At 42.8% G+C, this 21,102-nt stretch overlaps 1 protein-coding gene across 1 annotated transcript in view; it reads right to left on the reverse strand.

The window, feature by feature from the left end:
* LOC147722777 (cytosolic non-specific dipeptidase-like) overlaps positions 1–13,835 on the reverse strand; it is a 504,245-nt gene extending 490,410 nt beyond the window's left edge. Inside the window, exon 1 of the mRNA XM_086965241.1 lies at positions 13,771–13,835. Coding sequence (XP_086821367.1) covers positions 13,771–13,773 — 3 coding nt within the window. The 5' untranslated portion in view covers positions 13,774–13,835. The remainder of the gene's footprint in view (positions 1–13,770) is intronic.
* Positions 13,836–21,102: the final 7,267 nt, after the last annotated feature.

Genomic DNA, 21,102 nt, shown 5'->3' on the forward strand with positions numbered 1-21,102 from the left:
AGACCGGCATAGAGTCTGCATGCAAAGAGTGAGCCAAAAAGACAACGCCTAAAGTAAGTAAACAGACTAGTACAGTGTCTGCTCTTTCACCAGTGTAAAGTAAACTCTGGCATTTCTCTCAAACACATAATATTTTACAGGATTTTAGACAGAAAAGCCACACACACATTCTGGGGCTTATTTACAAGCCCAATGCACCGCCAGTGCATCACTTTTTTTGAACACACCAGGTGTGCGGTGCAGGCCCACATTACAAAGCCATGCAAAGCCACTTTGCATGCCTTTTCATGGCCTTGTAGACATGGAGTAAGGCAAAGTAGCGCAAATTGCTGCGTTGCCTTACTCTGTGTCAAAGAGGTTTTCCATGGGCATTGTGGTGGGTGTATCCACACAACACCCATGGATTTTGACGCATTTCCGTATTTACAAGGACTTGAAACCTGGAAATGTGTCAAAAGCCTATGTCTATGCCTCCCTAGTGGAGGCGTAACTAAGAGAAATAACTATATATTTCTCCTAGTTTTTTTGGTTTGCTCGTTCTACGTGTGCTGCAATGCAGCACACATAGAAGGAGGAAAACACCTCCAGTTATTGTTTTTGTACAGGAAGGTATGCCTTCCTACACATAAACAATCATCCCTACAATGCAGACATCCAGTGCTGAATTTGTAAAATATTAAGTGCAGGTGCTCAAATATGTTTAGGAGGCCACACCCACTTTACAGGCTCCACCCACTTGTGCCAGAGGCTCCACCTACTTCCTCACATCTTGAGTTCTGCAAGAAGCTGAAAACCTGGCTCTTCACATAAGCACCTCGGGGACCTCTCACCTGCCCAAGTGCCTGGATATGCTCTTGGGTTAATAGTTTTTCTAGGACTCACATATAACTTAACATTATGTATGTAACATATGGGAAGTCTATGACCACAAATTAAAAGTGAACTCAAATTGGAAAATGTGTGTAAATCTCAAAATGCAGCTTCAAGAACGGTCATTAGAGGACTTAGAGGTACCTTTACAAATTAAAGAGAATGTGCTTCTACTGTGCTGTTTAAAAGAAAGGAAGGGTGAAGGAAGGAACACGTTAAAGAAGGCAGCAACAAATGCAGGCAGGAAGGGGAGTACTGGAGTGATGATATATATGAGCAATGGATGAAAGAAGGAGGAATAAGAAAAGAATGTGAAAGGAGGAAATGAAGGAATAGAGGGAGAAAGGAAGTGAATTATGTGTGATGTATGAACAGAAAGAAGAAAGGAAAGTAGCAAGATAAGCATAAGGAATGGTTGAGAAAGGAAGAAATTAAAGACGAGGTGAAGGAAGAAGCAGGAAAAAGAGTAAGTAAAGAGTGGAGGAAGAAGGATTAAATGCACCCACGGAGGAAGTATGGGGAAGGAATGAGGGTGTAAAGAAGTAAAAATGGAAGAGGGTGCAAGGAAGCATGAATGGAATAAGGTATATGGAAGCAAGAATGGAATGAGGGTTTAAGGAAGCAAGAGCAAGAGGGTATAGGAGGCATAGCTGGAGGTGCTGAAGAAGAAAAAAAGGGAAAAGAAAAAGATGAGACGAAGGAAAGAAAGGAGGTCAGAGGAATTCATATGAGTAATATTGTGTTGAAATTGAAAAACAAAATATTGAAATACATTTATGTCCTTAACATACCATGTATGTTTGTAAAGCACATTTTCAACAAAAGAGGCCTTAACACTGAATTTAAAATTTTGTTATCCAGCTCACTGGCACACATTTTATCGACCTGGGAAATATGAAAGACTGAGTTGCCGCACAGAGATTTAAATGTATGACCTTGAGAACAAACACAGATTCCTAGAGTGGATTTAAAGAAATGAGCAAGAAGGTAACACATAAAAGGGAGAATGAGGAAGGAGGAGAGGTCTGAAGGCAGAGATAGTTACGGAAGACCAATAATGTGAAGAGAAGTGAGGAAAGCAGAGGTAGGGAGTGCAAGAATGGTGTTGAACATGATGAGAATAAAAAAAGGAAAGAGGAAAAAGGGAAGAAGAGCAGATAGCGGGGAGTGTGTGAAAAGAAAGTGGAAGGGAAAGATGAGAAGGTGAAAAATAAAAAGCCGTTAATAAGGGGAGGTGGCGATTAAGAGGAAACGTGTACGTAGGGCAGAATGTGAAAGAAGAATGGAGAGAAGGGAAGGGGTAAGGTGTGAACATAGCCTAAAGGCATAGAAATAAGCTTTCAACATTTGTAAGCCACCCAAAAAAACCATTTTAGGCACCGACCAACAAAATATGACTTGGACAAATGAGTGCAGAGCAGCAAGTGCAAACCACAGTTAGTGGTGAGCCATGAGAACTTCGAACGCACCATTACAGAAAGCTCTAGGTCAGTGCTGATAGAATTGCATGCTAAGCGCTCTTTCTTAATTTCAGAAAGGCAAAATAAGTCTACGAAGGATTTCCTTTTCATAGAATCCTGATAAATGCTAGCAAATCCAAACTAGAATGACACTCAAGTAAGCAGCCTCTGGCAACCATCGTCCAGATTTTACAAGGCCAAATATCTGAAGCACAGGCACTCAGTCAACACGGGAGACAATCAGGAGAGTAAAAGAACATGCCTTAATGCCGGATATTCATTTTTGAAGTGGCGCTTGTCATTTTTTTAAGCAAGTAAAATCTATAAATGAAAATTATACCTGTATTGAAAGCAGGCACTTGTACATATTCACTTCTGCTGGACTTTGTAATAAAGTAAAACGTTTATTGGCAGTCCCGCCTCAGCTCAGCCAAGAGCTCGCCCTCAGCCACTCTCCAACGGCCGGAAGTAAACCAATGTGTTCCGTGAAAATGAAATCAGGAGCGACGTGACATCACTAACATGATGCCGACACTCCTTTGGTATGCCTGGACAAGGGTGAGTCTTCCGAGCCGAGGACATACCAGGCAGCCACTTAAGGTGAGCAGGAATTTATTTTTAATAATGACTGGGCCAAGACTCAGAGAAAAATGGTATAGACCCGGCCTGGTATATTAAGTGCTGGTGCTGAGCACCAGAAAGCCCCGACACAAATTAAGCACTGCAGACATCATGGTGCAAGGGTGCCTGCATTGGCACAAGGTAGCCAATTGTGCACCAGCGCAGTGAAAGAGGACATGAACGCGCCGTATCATATAGATACCATGCATGCCTGCCCTTTTCTTTTAACCAGAGCAGCACAGCAAAGTGACTTGCTGCACCGCCCTGGGTCAAGAACTAGTAAATAAGCCCCTCAGTATTGACTGACCTGACATATTGGGGCTGGGTTAACAAAGATACATTCATGTACACCAACCATTTTTCAAATAAACCAGGTACATCAAATGAGATACATCTAGTAAACATCTGCTTCACTACATATTAATTCCAAGGTGTGCCTAGGAAATATAGGACATGACATTAAATGTACATAACACTAAATACAATAGACAGTTCAGCTAATGAATCGTCGATAGAAAGGACTTGAGCGAAGAAACTTGAATCTTATGAAGACAGAAAGATCATGAGCATAGTTTCCACGAGAGGAAGACATAATAATATTAATAACATTTACTAAACGTCTACCCAATACCATGAATGAAGCTTCTATTTTGCTGATTTTTCGAAATGGGAAAGCATATAGAGAAACACATGCACATGGAACTGAACAGTTTGTCTTACAAACGTGAGTAAATGTAAATGCAAGCTGTTTAAAATCTAGTCAGTCTAAACATGTTTGATTAAGCATTATTTTCTAATAATGAAAAATGCTTCTACATCTCTACTTAACATGTACGATCCACTTGTTTTCCATTTACTTTGTATGTTCAGGCTGGGCAGTACGGTATTTTCCAATTTATGGAAAGCATGTGGTTTTTACTCATTTATCCAAGCCTGTGGCTCGAAGCCCACCAACAATTAATGATTACAGAGTATTTCATTTGTAAAAATATGTTTTCTAGGGTTTTTTTAAAAACTGCCAAGTCAACTTTGTGTGTGATGTTAATGGTATACTTTTTTTATTATTATTCCTATTATTGGGCATTATACAACCAGTTGCCCATCTCAGAGGGCAATACAGATTTATACATCCATTTCATATGTTTGCACGCTTTATTGATTTTTACCTTTAAACAGTTATGAATTAAACAATAACCAACATAACTTGGCACAGTCTACACGTCATTGTGCAATTACCAATAGTACTTTCCAATGACTACATTTTAAAAATCTCTCCCTCAGTTGTTTCATTCCACTCAGAATTGTTCATAAGGCATTAAGACTCTTTAACAATCGTATCTCCCACCTCTCTTTTCTCTTCTTTCCGTCAAAACAGAACTCTCTCACAGAAGGTTCGGGGCAGTAAGACTAAGTAAACACATCCGGGATGATTGATGTGTTGCCCCCAGGGCTTTAAGTGAGATGAAAAAACTAGGGGGTCTCTTCTCCCAGTTATCCTCTTCAGAAGACCAGTGCAACGCATGTTGCAATTTAGAGGCATAATCATAAAGCTCCAGGTCTGGTAAGCCCATGCCACCATCCAGCATGTCTCACTTGAGCTGTGGAAGAGCCACTCGACTTCACCCAGCCCACACAAGAGAGATCAACAAACTATCCAACTTCCTAAATAGTGTACATGGGAGCATATAAAGCGCTTTCTGCAAAATATACATGTACTTGGGTAGAAACACCATTTTCTCCATCTTCCCCCATGGAAAGTGACAGAGTATTCCAAAAACTCACTGATTTAGTCAATCCAGGCAATAAGGGGTCTACGCAACTTCACTGCTGGACATCAAAATGGTGGCCCATCCTGAACTCAAATACTGAAAAGAGTTTGTCTCCCTGTGCGTTCCCAAAGGCAGTAGGTCCGTATCCGGGATCCCCACCAACGTCCCAAGCGGGAACAATAGAGATGTACCTTTATTTATTTGTCTTCCGGTTACCCTCCCAAACACGGCTAGGTATGCCAACAGCTGCAGTACTGTCTCTTGAGGACGTCGTGGATAGAACAATACATTATCCGCATACAGCTAAATTAAATGCTTAATGCAGGGCCGGTCCTAGGCCTTCTGAGGCCCCGGGCGAAAGGGAAGATGCGAGGCCCCCTAATTGCAAATTGCGTCACAAGAAGTGACATCACAGAAAGCGACATTGCAGTACTATTGATCTTATTTGGCATCACTGAAGCTAACTAATGTGGATATCAGTAATATGGACAAAAAGTAGAGGGGATTGAAAACAGGTGAGCAAATATCAATTTATTATAAAAAGTAGATAAAATGAAATATTGCAATCAAACAAGGTTGAGAGAATGAACACAATGCTTGTTGCAAAAAGCAGTGAGGTCACAAACTCCAAACCAGATCGTTTGTAACCACAAAAATGCTTTGAACATCTGGCCCATGGCTCTTCTAGCTGACAAGTTAAAACTTTTTGATTCTGCTGGTTTTAGTTTGAAAGTGCAAATTACATAGATTGGTCCAAAGATCGCCGACCTTGCACCAGGAAGCCCAGCACCTACCACAGTGGTTACTCAGGATCAGGCACGTTGCCCATTGGGCTCAAAGGGCTTCAGCATCTTTTTAATTGAGATTTTTCAAACAAAAAGTACAGGCACAGTATAGAAGAAAGAGGAGCACTTGCACCACCACATTATCACTCAGCGCCACCACATTATCACTCAGCACCACCACAGAACCACTCAGCACCACCACAGCACCACTCAGCACCACCACAGCACCACAGCACCACTCAGCACCACCACAGCATCACTCAGCGCCTCTACAGCATCACTCACAGCCTCCACAGCATCACTTACGGACTCCACAGCATCACTCAGGGGCACCACATCACTATGCGCTACCACAGCGTCACTGAATGCCACAGCATCACTCGTTCGCCATCACAACATCACTCACTGCCCCCACAGCATCAATCTGTGCAACCATTCAACAACAACTGGTTCAAATATGTTCTCTCAATGTTTCAAGCTTTAGTACAAATGTCATAAAACGATGTTAATATTTCACTTCGGTTCTTGGATTTTTCGTCACAATAAAATACACTGAACATAATCTTCACAAAAGTTATTTACAAAAGTTTAAGCTATTGCCATTATAAATTACAATCACTTTTATTTAAGTATTAATTAATTAAAAAAAAATTAAAAGCCATTGTTATATGTAATATCAATACATCTAAGTCACGTAAATACAAAACATGTTGCATTACAAAAGCTATAGGTGTCACATTTGCGATAGTTATAACTATTGGCATTGTAAATGACAGAGCTATTAATTTAGCTATTTTCAAAACCAACACATAAATAAAAAAATTGTCATTTACAAGACCAATAGCTCAAACTTTCCTAATGCGAGACCTATTGCATTGCAAATGCTTGTTTAAAAGGTCCACTATACTTAAGCCGCAAGGTGCTTTTGCGTTCTACTAGTAATTTAAGAACGTGGTTTCCACTGCAACTGATTTTTCTTCACTTACTTTTTCACGTCTCTGCTTCCTGCCCAATAGCCACCGATGGCTACAATGCCCACATTACAAAGATGATAACAATTTTGTAGTCCAGGACAGGCTCATTGGAGGCATACATTGCCCCCTTCACTGACTTGCCGAATGTATCACCAATATATGAATGAGTCCCGCTACAAACTGACACTCTTTCTGCGCTTTTTGAAACAGACACTGACGGCTACAAGGCTCAGGGAAGGGGGCCCCCACGGCATGACCTTGCAGCTCGATCCAGTGCTATGAGGCCCTGGGAGGGGGCCCCCCTCCCCTGGGCCTTCAAACCATAACAAGGCACTTCCCAAGACACTGCCGAGAGCTCATCAGAGTGCAAAAAAAAAAAAAACTTAGCTTAAGGGGTGTGCTTCAATTGTAGCTGTACCTAGCTTAGATGGCAACGTGAACAGTAAATATATTTTCATTTTGTATGTAATACTGCCCCCCTGTGTCAGATCAGTACAAGTCAAATATTGCTTCTGCATAAATGAATTGCGTTTAATTTATCGAGCTAGGAATAATGTTATTACTAAACTTTAGCTGTTCAAATAAGATACGAGACACTGCCCTCCCAAGATTCGAAGTATAACAAAAGCCAGTTGATCTGGCTGCTCCCTCGTCCCCTCTCCCACCTCCTCTTACCTGTGTCCGGCTGGTGCTCGAAAGAAACAAAGGGGCTTCTGTTGCCTGGATATAAAATGCACAAACAGAGCTGAGAATGGCCGGTACTTAACCGAGGAGCTGCTGTAGTGAGCTGTGAAAGTGTGACCTTTCACAGGGGCGCGAGGCCCCCTGTGTTTTGCTGAGCGCGAGGCCCTAGGCGGCTGCCCACACTGCACATGCCTAGCGCCGGCCCTGGCATAACGTCTCCCACTCTAATGCCATCCTCGTCCATAGCACTGCGGAGGAAAGCCGCCATTGGTTGCATCATCAATGTGAACAATAATGGTGAGAGCGGGTATCTCTGGCAGGTGCCCCGCTGTGCATCCCACGTTTCAGAAATCAAACCTCCACTGCGTACCATGCCTTGGGTTCAGTGTATAACATCTCTCTACCTAGCGGCAAAAACAGGGCCCAGAGCCCATCTTCCTAAACACACATTGCAGATAACGCATTCCACATTAAAGTTATACTTCACAAACTTTGTGATGCTGGTCACGTTTCTTTTTTAAATCACATACTCACAAAAGTCAAAATTGCATATTTTGCACACCCCAAGTAACCCTAAATGCATTCCTGACCAGAGCAGAGTCAGTCCTTACTAATCAAATTCAGTTCACTGAAAAAAGACTTTCTCTGGATACTATTGCAGCCCCAAAAAGGTCATTGCTGGGAGGCATAGTCATGGCCAAACCCCCTAGGAGAGGTGCAGCAACTTGCGGATCATTTATGTTCTGCTACCCCAGGCCAAAGCAATAACGGGGAAATAGCTGATCTCCCAGTCACAGTATCAGCGGTATCTGAGGGGACCTCAGTGGCACAGATAAATGCCATCAACTCAGTCCAAAATCCTGTGATGGGCCAGGATCTTGATCTCTCATATACCTCATCTATACTGACCATAGAGACATCGGTTCCCACTACGGTTCCCAATGCAATTACGCCTGACTTGTGCCATGGTGAGGTTATCACCAGATCTTAAAGTGTCACCAGGAAAAGCGCGATAAGCCTATCGAAATCTTAGGCAGGAGGCAGAGGAGAGCCGCCTGCAAAAGGCACGAGGGGAGGTGTCTTGCAATGGCAAAGGCAAAAATCCAGACCTAAGCAGCAAGCTAATAGGCACCCCGAAAAACTTGCTTCAAATTCTGAAAGAGGGCCGGCCCGAGTGAAGTTCCCAATAGTGATGATCACATCCCGGTGGACCTTTGGGATGACCCTGATCAATGGAAAAGACTGGAGACTCTCATCACTGTTCTTTTGGGCCTCTTTTATGTAAATTAGGGTCAATTGAAGGAAAACTGTTGCAACTCCTGAATTCTAGTAGCATATCAGCTACTCAAGGGGCATGTAGGTGCAGATGCGTAGTTCATGGGGCAGCTGAAGTTTCCAAGGCTCCTGCTCCACCTGTAGTGAAGGAAAGTGTGGGGAGAAAAAATGGGGAAGGGGATCACACAATGGAGAGAGTTGCTATGAGCTAGAGGGGCTCTCTTGTACATCTTGAAGCAACCATACCAGCTGAGAGCAGTGATAACAGGGGTCTGAGGGAACCTAGTACAGGGACTGCTGGTAATCTCATAATATCGCAGGTATACCTCATTACAGCTAAATACACAGTGGTCAAACCAGGGACGATGTATCTAGCATTTATGGACCTGACCGCGGCCTTTGACGGAGTAAATCGTAGGAAACTATGGGCAATTATGGGCGGGCTCGGGTTGGATCCGGGGCTCATCAACCTCTTAAAGTCCTTACATTTGAACTTCACGGCTGCTGTCAGATATAATCAGGATGGAAAAATTACAGAATCCTGTAAGTGTTCCAGAGGGGTCAGACAGGGTTGCATATTAGCCCCTTTTTTGTTCACTGTTAGATCTGGGGGTCCATAGTTGGCAATGGTTATCACCTTTGTCCAAATAGGGACCCTTACTTCTAAGTCAGGATAAGGGGATTACACTTCTTAATAACCCCTGCTCACCCCCTTGGTAGCTTGGCACAAGCAGACAGCCTTATCTCAGAGGCAGTGTGTTAAGCATTTGTGAATATACACAGTAATACACTGATAACACTACAGATGGACACAACACAGGTTTTATAAAAATAAGTATTCTTTATATAGACTTAAAGACAAGACCACAAATGACACAAATCCAGAATACTACACGTAAGGTTACTTAAAAGATGATTAAAGTCTCTAAGTTCAAGTTGTTGGTAAATGCGACAAAGTTCTCAACAAAGTACCTGGATGCGTAACGCAAGGTGAACAAAAGGCTTGCAAAAGGGGAGATGCGTCGGTTCGGTGACCCGGGGGAACGGTTGCGTCCTTCCTCAATGCTTTCGCAGAGTAGGGGACTCGTCATGAGCCTTAACGGTGCGGAGGTGATGCGTTGATTCTCAGCTAGCCGACCCGTTGCTGTGCGCAAGATGGCGCCTTGATGCGATGCGACAATCTGGTTGCGATGCGAAAAGATGGCGCCCTTGATGCAGTGATGCGATGATGATGCGATGACGCCGTGGCAGTCTTGCGACGACTCTGTTCTCTGGAGCCACGACAGGCCCTGCCACGTGCTTCTCCGGTGATGCTATGGCAACTCTCTTGATGGCGTCACGCTTCTCCGATGATGCGACAGCAGGCAGCTTCCATGAACACACGCTTCCAGGGAGATGTGACAAAGGCTCGCTTCTCCGGCGATGCGATGATCTCAGCTGCGGCGGCGAAACGCTTCTTCTCGATGCGTCGCGCTTCCAGCTGCCAGCGGCACGCAAGTGACTGGAGTCAGAATTCCCAGCAAGGAAATTCAGGAGGGAGCTGGAGGTGGAGTCTTTTGTCCCTGAGACTTCAGCAGGAGGCAAGCACAGCTCAATCCCTTGGGGAATATTCTGTAGATGAAAGTCCTTACAAAGTTCCTTCTCTTTTCCCTTGGCAATGAAGCAACCACTACAGGCCAACCCAGCAAACAGAACACTGGCAGAGGGGCAGTCCAGACTCCTGCAGCGTCCTTGGTTCTTCTCCTTGGCAGAAAGGTTTCTTGTTCCAGAAGTGATCTAATTTCTTGGGATGGGGTCCCAATATTTATACCCAAAATCCTTTGTTCTCTGAAGGCAGAGAGGCCTCTGCCTAGTCCAAACCAGTTCCTGAGCACTTTGTTTACATGACTCTCGTCTTCCTTTCACTGTGCAGGGCAAAGACATCAGCTGCCCCACAGGAGGTGGAGCCAGCACAGGGGAGGGAAGATACAGCTCTGGAGCACTCTGTTGACATGATTCATTCTCTCCTTTCACAGTGCAGGGCAGATACATCAGACAAGCCACAGGGGGTGGAACCAGCATTGTAGAGGGAAGGCCCAGCCCTATTCAGGTCCTAGGTGCAACCTCTCCCTCCCATTTAGATGCAGATCTCTCTATTCACCACTGGGCTGCCCCAGCCTGTCTCCTGGAATTCCCCAGCCCTTCACACACAAACCCAGACGAGGAATACACAACCCAGCAGGGGCAGGCTCAAATGGTTAGGCAAGCAAATACCTGCTTTCTAAAAGTGGTATTTGCAAACATAGAATATTAAAATAAACTTTGCTAAAAGATGTACTTTATTATTCTGAGTTCAGGCATACTAAATTCGAATTTCTACCATGTTCCCTGAGTCAGTTAGGATTATAAGAATGTAATATTCTAACTGCCCATTCTAACCTATGAGAACAGGTAGCCTTCAATAGTGAAACAGAAAATGGCTGTAATTCACTATTAGAACATGCTACACGCATCAGAGCATGTCCTACCTTATACTTACAATGCACCCTGCCCTGAGGCCTACCATAGGGGTGTCTAATATGAAGCAAAGGGAAGGTTTAGGGACTGGCAAGTGGGGTCACTTGGCCAAGTCGACATGGCAGGGCTTGACTGCACACAGGCCTTGCAATGGCAGGCCTGAGACACACTTTACAAGCTGCTTCTGAGGGTGGAACAACCGGTGCTGTAAGCCCACCAGCAGCATTTGATTTACAAGCCCTGGGCACACCTAGTGCACTGTACTAGGGGCTGACAGATAGATCAAATACCCAATCATGGAATCAAATCAGTATATCAATTTAACATGGGGAGCACTTGCACTGTGTCACTGATTAGCAGTGGCACAGTGCTCAAAGCAAAAATCCGTACAAAAGGGGGTGGTGATGGATGGAGCATCTGAATCAATCAAACACTCAGACACAGTCAAAAAGATCTGGATTTAATCCATCCCCGTTCTTTAGCCCACTCTGCTACCCCAGTTCAGACATGGCTATATGCAAATCAGTCTGACTCTGTGCCTCATGGGAACAGTCCAGCCCGAACTGCCAAGCCATGTCTTCCCTGGACCAGAAACAAGCTTCCGAGGACCGGTGTCTGGCATTCCAGTCCTCTTCAGCCCGGCTTGCTTGAATCCAGTGGCAAAGTGACCAAGGGACTCACGTCTGAGCATACCCTGCCACAATTATGGCGGCCAAAAGCGGTACAAAAGGGGGTGGTGATGGACGGAATATCTGAAACAATCAAACACTCACACCCAGCAGATTTGTTTACCAATCCTTCTACTATGAGTATGCAGGACAAGGCCTTGGTCAAGGATCGTTTTTTTAAGTATTCTATGACACTCCATGAGGTCAGAGAGTTTGCCAAGTCGTCAGTGAGAGAGCATCAAGTAGTTAAGTCTACTGAATGCCTCAAACCATATCTGTCTTGTTTGGGCAGTGCTCACAACAGATTTCTAATGACCCGGTTTAGGTTAAACTTTTTGCATCATGGACTAGTGGATCTGGCAGGGTTTACATCGTCAATTGAAATGAAGGGGCCATGTGGCTGCGACCACAGGTCTCCACAGGACACCCTTCATTTTGTTTTACTATGCCCATTTTATTCACATCCTAAAAGACTTTTCCTGAAGGGTCTTCTAAAGGATGCAAGATTTAGACCAGCGCGTGTGCCTCTTCTATTTTTAACCTCTTAAGCGCTGCTGACGGCCAACGGTCGTCACGAGCGCTACCTCCCCAGTGCTGCGCACGACCATTGGACGTCCATTCAGCACTAGTTCCAATGGACAGCGCAGCACTGGGGAGTGATATTTGCGAAGCAGCTAAGGTGTTAAAATTGGCTCCAGATGTTTTTACACTTTTTTGTATTACTAATTGTTAAAGGGCTGCATTTAGATTAAGGACCACAAGGGGGCGGTGGAAGCCCATAGATCTCCTGTTTGCCACGCTTTTAAACTGTTTTTAAAAAGGACTTTTTTTTTTTACTTTGCAATTTTTATAATGACACGCTATAGATCCAAATCAAGTTTGATAATGAATTAGATGGACGAGGGACACAAAATATGTGATGTGTAAACCCCTTACTTATTTGCTAAAGCCGTATCATGTAGAACTCAGAGTGCTGAACTTTTTTTTAACGATTGTACCTGTAATCTTGCCCGTTTTTATCTATTGTATCTTTAATGGTATTTGTATATGCTGAAAAAAGATTGTATTATTAATATTATATTATTACCAGGGTCATTGGGTACGCGATTCTGCAACTCCAGTGTTTCCTGCCTAATTATGGATTTCCCACATTTGTCACATAATCCATCAACCGCTGCATAATCTGGCGAGTTTAACAAACAAAATGTTTTTAGCTTCAACGGATCAGACGTTACTAAAAATGTTGTGACATGGGTTCCCACGCAGTGGAAAGGCATTCGCAGAAGCAGACTTGCAATTTTTTAGTTTCTTATTGGTGAATTTGGTTGTTAAACTGGTACTAATAAGGTGAAATCTTTGCCCAGACAGTGTTATCCTGAGTGAAAATGACAAAATAATGAACTAATACTATTACAAAATGTGTCGCATTACCCACATAATTTGCCTTTTCTTGCTGCATAATTTAATCAACCCTGATGCTTAATTGGTTATTGGTTAATCCTTTGAGTTTGCCGCACGATTCCAGTGGAACTGAGGACCTTACAGTAACAAAAATCGAACATTGCCAGCAATGCCATCAACTATTTGCAAAGTAAAAACCACAAAATGATGTGTCCCTTGGCACACAATACGGCCAGATTCCAGAAACTTTTGACTTGTACCAAAAACTCGATCAAATGTTTGATTTGTACCGTACTATTTTATATAAACATTTTTGCAATAGAACATGGATGAAAACATTGTAAAGCATTGAAAAGAGTATGATATTCCTATATTTATATTTATTGATTACTTGTATGATGAGTTCACGACGAATATTACCTGTGAATGTATATTTATATTCATGCCAATGTATTAATTGGATCGTAATTAAAAAAAGAAAAGAAAAGAGTACGGTATTTCTTTTACTTGTCAATCGTTAAGTGACTGTAATTAAGTATTAATGATGAAAAGACCTGATCTATACATAACGGCTTCTAAACAATTAAGTAAAGTGAGCTTTCACTATTTACACCCTATTGTGATAAGATGCCAAACTGTTGTCCCTCAAACGTAGTTTTATCCTTCAAATTCCTGGATACAAAGTATGTTTTACTGCTCACTCAGTTCGATTTGAACATAATGTAAAATCATATAATACAGACTGATTGACACATCTCATTACTTACCATTATGGAAGGTGGTGGTGATTTGCACACCTGAGTTCCTTTCAGTGCTGCCAACTCTGCTTGCCTTCTGCAGCTGCCACCAGCTATCCGGCTTCTTTTATTTCACTTTCTACACACACTCATCGAAGTGCATGCGCAGTAAACAAAGCAAACATGAGCGCGATCCTTGATCTCCCAGTTTGCCTTGCCAAACAGAATAAGCGGAAAATACCATTGGCGTCCACCAGAGGGATAGAAGAAGTGAGATGAACCAAGCTTTCGTACCTGCAGAGGAAGAGGCCACTTGTTCTCACTAGGGGGCACCCTCACACTTTTTAAAACACAATAGTCCTTCCTGTAGTAGCAGGTAGGCTACTCGACTGATAAGTTGTCCTACAATGAAGGACAATATAAGGAGGCAAACAAAATGTAAGAAATATCAACACAGCTGTTTGATTTAAAATTGTGTAAATTCTGCCTGAAAATCGGAAAAATGCGTAACTACTAACTTTTTGCCTTGGGAAATGAACCTAATTTTGAAAAATCCTTATGGTCTTCACTTGAAGTCTTGTCATTTAAAGGTTTCATTTATTGCCATTGGACTCAGTCTTACGAAGACTCAGACAGTCCCGGTTCTACACACAGTAGCAGCTCTGCTTTATAACAAGTGGTGAGGTGAGGGTGAGTGCGGGTGAGGGGGGAGGTAATATTACCTTAAAAAGCACTTAGCTGCCATCGCTGGGTTCTTCTGCTCCAGACCCCTGAGCACTGCTCTGGCTCCTAGACGCGAATCAAGACACTGCTCTCACACTGGTAATACAGCATAAGAGCAGTGCCGTGATTGGTCAAAGTGGGCTTTTTTAACGCTTGCTCAGGTCCTTGAAGGCTGTGCCTCTGCTTTATCCGGCTGTACACAATTGCTCGGGTGGAGAGAGCTCAAAGTGTGTATAATGGTTTGACCGGCCGTAGACAAGCGCTCATGAGCACTTACAGTATGCACTACTCCTCCCCCTGGTTTCGTCCGGGCCCCGCCCCGCCCAGACTTGACTGATTTTAGTGTGAAAAAAGGTTGAGTTCATCTACAAAATTTACCATGGAACTCAGGATCTATGCACCTTTATTGCCTTCTGAGAAGTGTAGAGGGGAGAAAGAATCATTAAACAAGCTCACAATTTGCAAGGACTGTGACTCTGAAGGACCACAGACTCCAGATTCCAATTTAGTTGGTTTATTTCAATGTAAAAAAAACTGAATGTACAAGCACCTCTTACAAGGTTGTAGAAGTACATAGGAACCAATACAAATACAAATCTACGGGCCAACTTAATGCGATGGATCATAAACAGAATAATAATCTCCAAGAGCAAAACTCAAGCAATGATTGTCCCCATGTCAAGTTCGGTCTTCATCTGACGTAGATAAACAAAAAGCATTAGTTTTTCCCTACACTAACACACTATCGTGACATCTCTACTCAGCATTCCTCAGGCACGATCAGGAAAAAGAAAAGGTGTCAGAGCATGAAGACTTCCTAAGAAGTACACTCACGTTGTATGGGCCAAGTAGCCAAAGCTACAGAGCTTGTTCTAAATTGCTTCTTCTATCTCATTCGAACTCCTCATCTCTTATTCTGACTTCTCCCCAGGGCACTATCCCTAACACAAAATACAAGAACATAGAACGCGCCCACAGATCACCTCATCTCGCTGGACATTTCTCAGAGAGGAATTTCCATGTGGTATCAGAGCTTCCAGTTCATGGCTCGATGACCTTGATTCCCAAGACTCTCTCAAGGAGGAAGAACACAAGCTCCCAATTATCAGCTTTCTTCATCAAAATGTATCACATCCTCCTAAGCCTAACTCTCCTAAACAAAGACGTTATTCTAACTAGCAAAGATGACTTTCTCCACCTGCAACAGAAACGTGAGAACAGAACAAATCCAATGTGCACAAGACGTTTCTCTAAAACCCCCGCCACAAAGCACCCAGGGAAAATACATTTCAGGCCTACAGTAATCAGCCAACATAAGAATGAAATACATAGGCCTTTCAGATACACACATAAGTAAACATTTCATTTAGACCTTTCTACATAATTGCATTACAAAGCACACCAAAGCATGTTAGCTGCAACCATTTTAGGTAGTCCTACACATTAACCCCTTCCATGCTGATGACGGCCCCCATCCGTCATGCACTACGGCGCTCGTGTGCTAATGACGGCTGGGGGCCGTCATAAACCCGCCCACTCGCGATTTTGCCGCACAATCGCGGCAGCATGCAAGGGGTTAAATACAACTTCATCAGCTCTATGGTGCACGTTAAACATACATTATCACATATAAGCAATTTGGTTAGGCAAATGGCATCAAATACTACGGATTACAATACTGTAACATGAAGAATACATTGTCTCTTCTACATAACATTTGTACTTTTATGTGTTATTACTGTACACTTCTAATGATATAATGTTAATACAACATAGGAATATATGTGGTGCAGACTATCAGTGATTATAATGCACCCCTACAATTTTATGAACACCATCACGCTCCATCAGTTCCCCCCCTCTGATGACAAGTGTCATTATAACAATCACAATTCCCTGGAGAACGAACCGACCTAAACAGAAGTTTTAGCTTGTCTTCCGTGTCATAACTTCTCTAAGCTTTTGAGATTCTCAGAGTGACTGTCTTGCCGTCTCTCCATCCTCCTCTCTCGTTCCCTAAGAGATCTCTCAGCTTGTCCTGCCTTATGCCATTTATAGACCTTTACAGCTCCCAACAACATGATCACACAAACCACAACTATAATGATGGGCTTCGAGATATAACCAAGTATTCTCTTTCCAAGGTTAGCAAACCAGTCTTCAACCTTCTGAAATCCCTTTCCAACTTTATCACAAACACGTTCAGTGGCCAAATCATGTACCTCACTATGAATTTCAGTCATGTTACTTATATACATTTATATACTTTCCGAGATCTTTGCTGTTATCTGGTACATAAGTACAGTACTGTTGAACCCTCAACATTTTACAGACGCCACTTTCTTTGGCTAGTAAAACATCCAACGCAAGATGATTCTACATCACCGTAGCTCTTATCAACACCATCTCTCTAGCTACAAGCAATATTGACTCAGTTTTATTTGCTGATAACTTATCCACAATTGTTGACAACCTCCTAATATTAACATTGATAGAGCGTGCAGGGACCTACTAGCTCAATTTTACCATACTCACCTGGGCCGATAAAACATTCACACTTTGAACTAGCAGTCCTGCCTAACTAATTATTGATTAATCGCCTATCAGTGCCTAAAGGTCTTTTTTAGGACTTATACCTGTAAACCATGACTTGCCAATCCTTGTCACCTTTGTTATAAGTCCTAGGGATCAATAAAGGGGTTCGAATAAACAGGCAATATTTAAACACATTTACTTTTCCTATAATAATCACAGACTCGGGGAAAGTTTTAAAAGTTTTATCTATGAAAGATTTTCTGAGTCAAAATGAAAAAGGCCACAATACCTTGACCATGAATTTTAGAAGCAAGAATATAACCAGTAGAAAATAAAGTATGTAAGAAATCACAGTAACTCTTTAAACATTGGTACCTGGGAAGGGTGAGAAAGGGAAATAGCACAAGGACATACCACATGGATTATATTTACCTAGAATGAAGCAATCACCAAACCTGTCCACGGGCTGGGACAAATATGGACCAGGCTCCCGACTAATCAGGTGCCCATGGGCCAAGACAGGTGCAGATCTGGACAGGTGACCTCCTCAAGTGCAACGCCAGCGTCACGCCCTTCTCTCTCGGGGAAGCCAATTTGTACCCCGACTGGGTAATCAATAATTTCCACCAACACCTCAATTCCTCTGACAGAGTGCTCCGCCAGCACCTCTGTTCTCAATCTCCTATAGCATGCATTGGGTCAGTGACAGGTCAGCTACTCGGACAAGTCGGACAATTTCTCTATCTAAACCTACCGTAGTTATACCATTTCGAGGGCAATGTACCACCCTTAAATGTTGCAAATGTATGTGCTCACCTTCAGTGATTGGTCAGAAACACGAGGAGAGGTCATCACACCATACTAAGATGAGGTAATTTCAATATGGGTTTCAATTGATTCCTGTTACCGCCCATAATTTATTTTCCCATGCACTTTTATTCCACCCAGCAATATTGGTACACATTTTGAATACATTGTATTTTGTAGCTTCCTCTCCAGAGGTCAGATTAGCAGGTTCCCAGGAACATTGTGGGTATGAAGAGTACTGGCTGGGGTTCAATGCCAATGCTTCAGCAATTTCGGAGTTTGAGTGCCCAGGCACAGCTTTGTCCAAGATGGAGTTTTATCAGTATTCAGGTTCAAGTACGAGCTAACAGCAAAGTCAAAGAAAAACATATTAGAATACAAAAATAAATGAATGCACTGTATACCACTTATTTCTACTCTAACACCATTTTTTATTTAAACTTTCGCATTAATAGTTAAGCAGAACGAACAAGCTTAGTACAAGCTGCAGCATACGCGTTAGCATGTGAGATTTAAAGCAGCCGTTTCGGGCACTAGTGCACAGAAGCGAGAAATTCCCTCTAAAGCAGAAATACATCACACCACGTAGATGTGGCGGACGCTCACGCAGTAAAGTTCCCGCGTTTTTGGCGGCCATATTAATACACTCAAGTTACTATTAGTAAAAGCACATAGGCGAGCTTCCCTATGGTACTAGAAATATCGTGTAATGCAAATATTAGTTATCAAAACATGTTGGTTAATTAATTATAGGTTATTTCGAGAGGGCTGAATACAGGCAAGTTTCGGTATATGTGAAACCTTGCCCCATCAACATCATTGAGAACCACTCATAAGCTAGGTATTATTGCTCCAAAAACGCCTCCAATTATCTCTCCTGCACTTGTACCTCGTTTGTTACTGCGATGCATATCACCTCCCAAGGGTCCTAAGTCTTCAACATGATAGATCTTTGCGAATGCTACAACTACATAACATGTATCATACCAATTCAATGCCAATCGCACCTAGGCATCCTTCCCACACACAAAGTACACATTCGGTACCACTTGCACCGTCTTGTGCACAAACTTCTTCGCTGTTGCTTCAATCGTGAAGGCATGATAACATACACTCTGTCCCAAATAGATGTTATCATAGTATATCTGTACCTGGTGAATGCATAACTTCACTCTCTCTTCAAGATGTAAAGCTATTGGACCAGAACTCCCGTTCACCTTGTGTGCTAATTCCAACTTGGTCCAGGCAGTTTCCCCATCCCTATTGTTAGTTTTCACTGACAACTGTCTAGGTCTATCCTTTACTTGATCTACAAATTTCTTTTCTATGTTAGTTACCATACACGTCAAATTATGGCAATGTGCATAAGCTGTATCTAAGTGATGTTAGGTATGAAATACTTTCCCACTCTGTCTTCTTGCTTGTAATAATCATACTTATCCAGGTGCTTATAAGCTGGAACCTCTGAAAGCACTGCATCATAGTTAGAAAAGTAATACTCATAATGACCCTTACCGTAAAACATACTAAGCAACAGACTACATGCAATCCCATATGTCAAAGGAAGATGGTGATAGCGAATACCCTCCTCCACAGATGCAGGCAACTGCATGCACACATAGCAATCTCTCACAGCTATTTCATTCACGTACTCATATAGCAGCTTCGCATAAGCATTAAGCATGTAATCACCTTTAGACATGGTTCTGGCACAGATAAAAATGAAGGAGGAGCCGCAAGTTGGAGATGTTACGCAAATTGAGCCAATAGATGCTGAGGAAGTCCATTGAGCTGGTTCAGGAACAGCATAAGAGTGAGGAAAATGTATCCAAGAGTGATCATCTTCCTTTGTGTACTACTGTAGCAGGACCTCTGGATTTACAGGGCTCTATAACACTGGACTACACATTACCGGACACTTCGGCCCGTAAAATAAATGAGAGGAAGTAATAATAGGGGCGGCCGGCACGGGTCACAAAGGGTGCTGCGGGGAGTCGCTGGGGGTGTTGCATGGGGGGAGTGGGGTTTAGAAATAAAAAAAAATAAAAAACTTACCTCAAGCCCAGGTTCTGCGTCTTCTGTGCTCCTGCTCTCTTGAGTCCAGTTCCAGGAATAAGAATCAGGCAGCCAGGCTCCCTCCCCTAAGCCAATCACAACGCTGCAGTGCAGCATTGTGATTGGTGTGAGCGCCGGCCCGTGACATGGCACTCAGCCAGGGGCTGTCGGGGTGGGCATATTCCCCCTGCCGGCTATAATGCAGCCTGCATGTAGAACAGGGAAGTGCGCATGACTGCTTTGGGCGGCCTGCGAGGGCCGACCAATCAGTCATTGAGCACTTGAGCGGGCAAACCACTTTGCCCTTGCCCTGCCCATGAATAGAGCAGCCCCTCCCACCCTTCCACTTACATAGGAAATATAACATGATAATAACGGAGAGTTATTATAATATTATGTTCCCTCTTCTCGCACTGCTTGAAAGCAGTGGGGTGATGCTCCTCCGCCATAGCGGAGGAGCCACCACTAAGTAATAAAGAATCTGCATTATTGCCTGAGACGCCTAAAAGGATTTTTTTAAAAAGCCATTTGAGATGTTTTCTAGGACAGCAAGTCATATAGCTTCAGTTTTATCAAACATCTCAGGGTTATCTGATTTGGTACTGAACCCTCTTAGTAATATCCCATCGATTATGTGTGTCTCTGTAACTCTTTGAGAAGTCTTGAACGTGTTTTGTCATAAATGTTGTCTTTATTATAAAACACAATGAATAGTTCTGATCATATCTTAGATATTGTATCAGTGATACTTAAGGAATTTATTTGAAAGTAGTTGGAGAGAGTTACGCTGTACGTGTTAAACATTTGGGTATATGCTATAGTAGGGATATGGGAGCCAAATCAGGGAGCTGTGAAAAAGAATGTGAACAATGGGCATTAAGGGTGAGTTGTCAGAGGACCTATCTCAATTGGAATCTTTTCTCAGAAAATAAGATGTTCCAAACCAAATGGGCACTAGTAAGGGGGAAGTATGTCTAGGTCTAATACAGGATAAGGAGGTTCTACCAATATTTAAAAATATGGAAAAGAGTAAGAAGTTAAAACATATTTGTAAACAAGTATTAGAAAGAGAAAAGGTAAAACTCCAAGACTGAAAAAGAAAAGAGCGAGAATTATCAGATTTCCAACAGTAGTGTCACAAGAAGAACCCCTTGTTGGGCAAACAGCTGTACTAGTGGGCCCTGCGGATACCCTGGTTTGAGTAATGCCTTTATTAGTGATGCCTAGTCTTCTAGAAAGGGC

Source organism: Lissotriton vulgaris, chromosome 4_1 (assembly GCF_964263255.1).
Source record: "Lissotriton vulgaris chromosome 4_1, aLisVul1.2, whole genome shotgun sequence".
NCBI lineage: Eukaryota > Metazoa > Chordata > Amphibia > Caudata > Salamandridae > Lissotriton > Lissotriton vulgaris.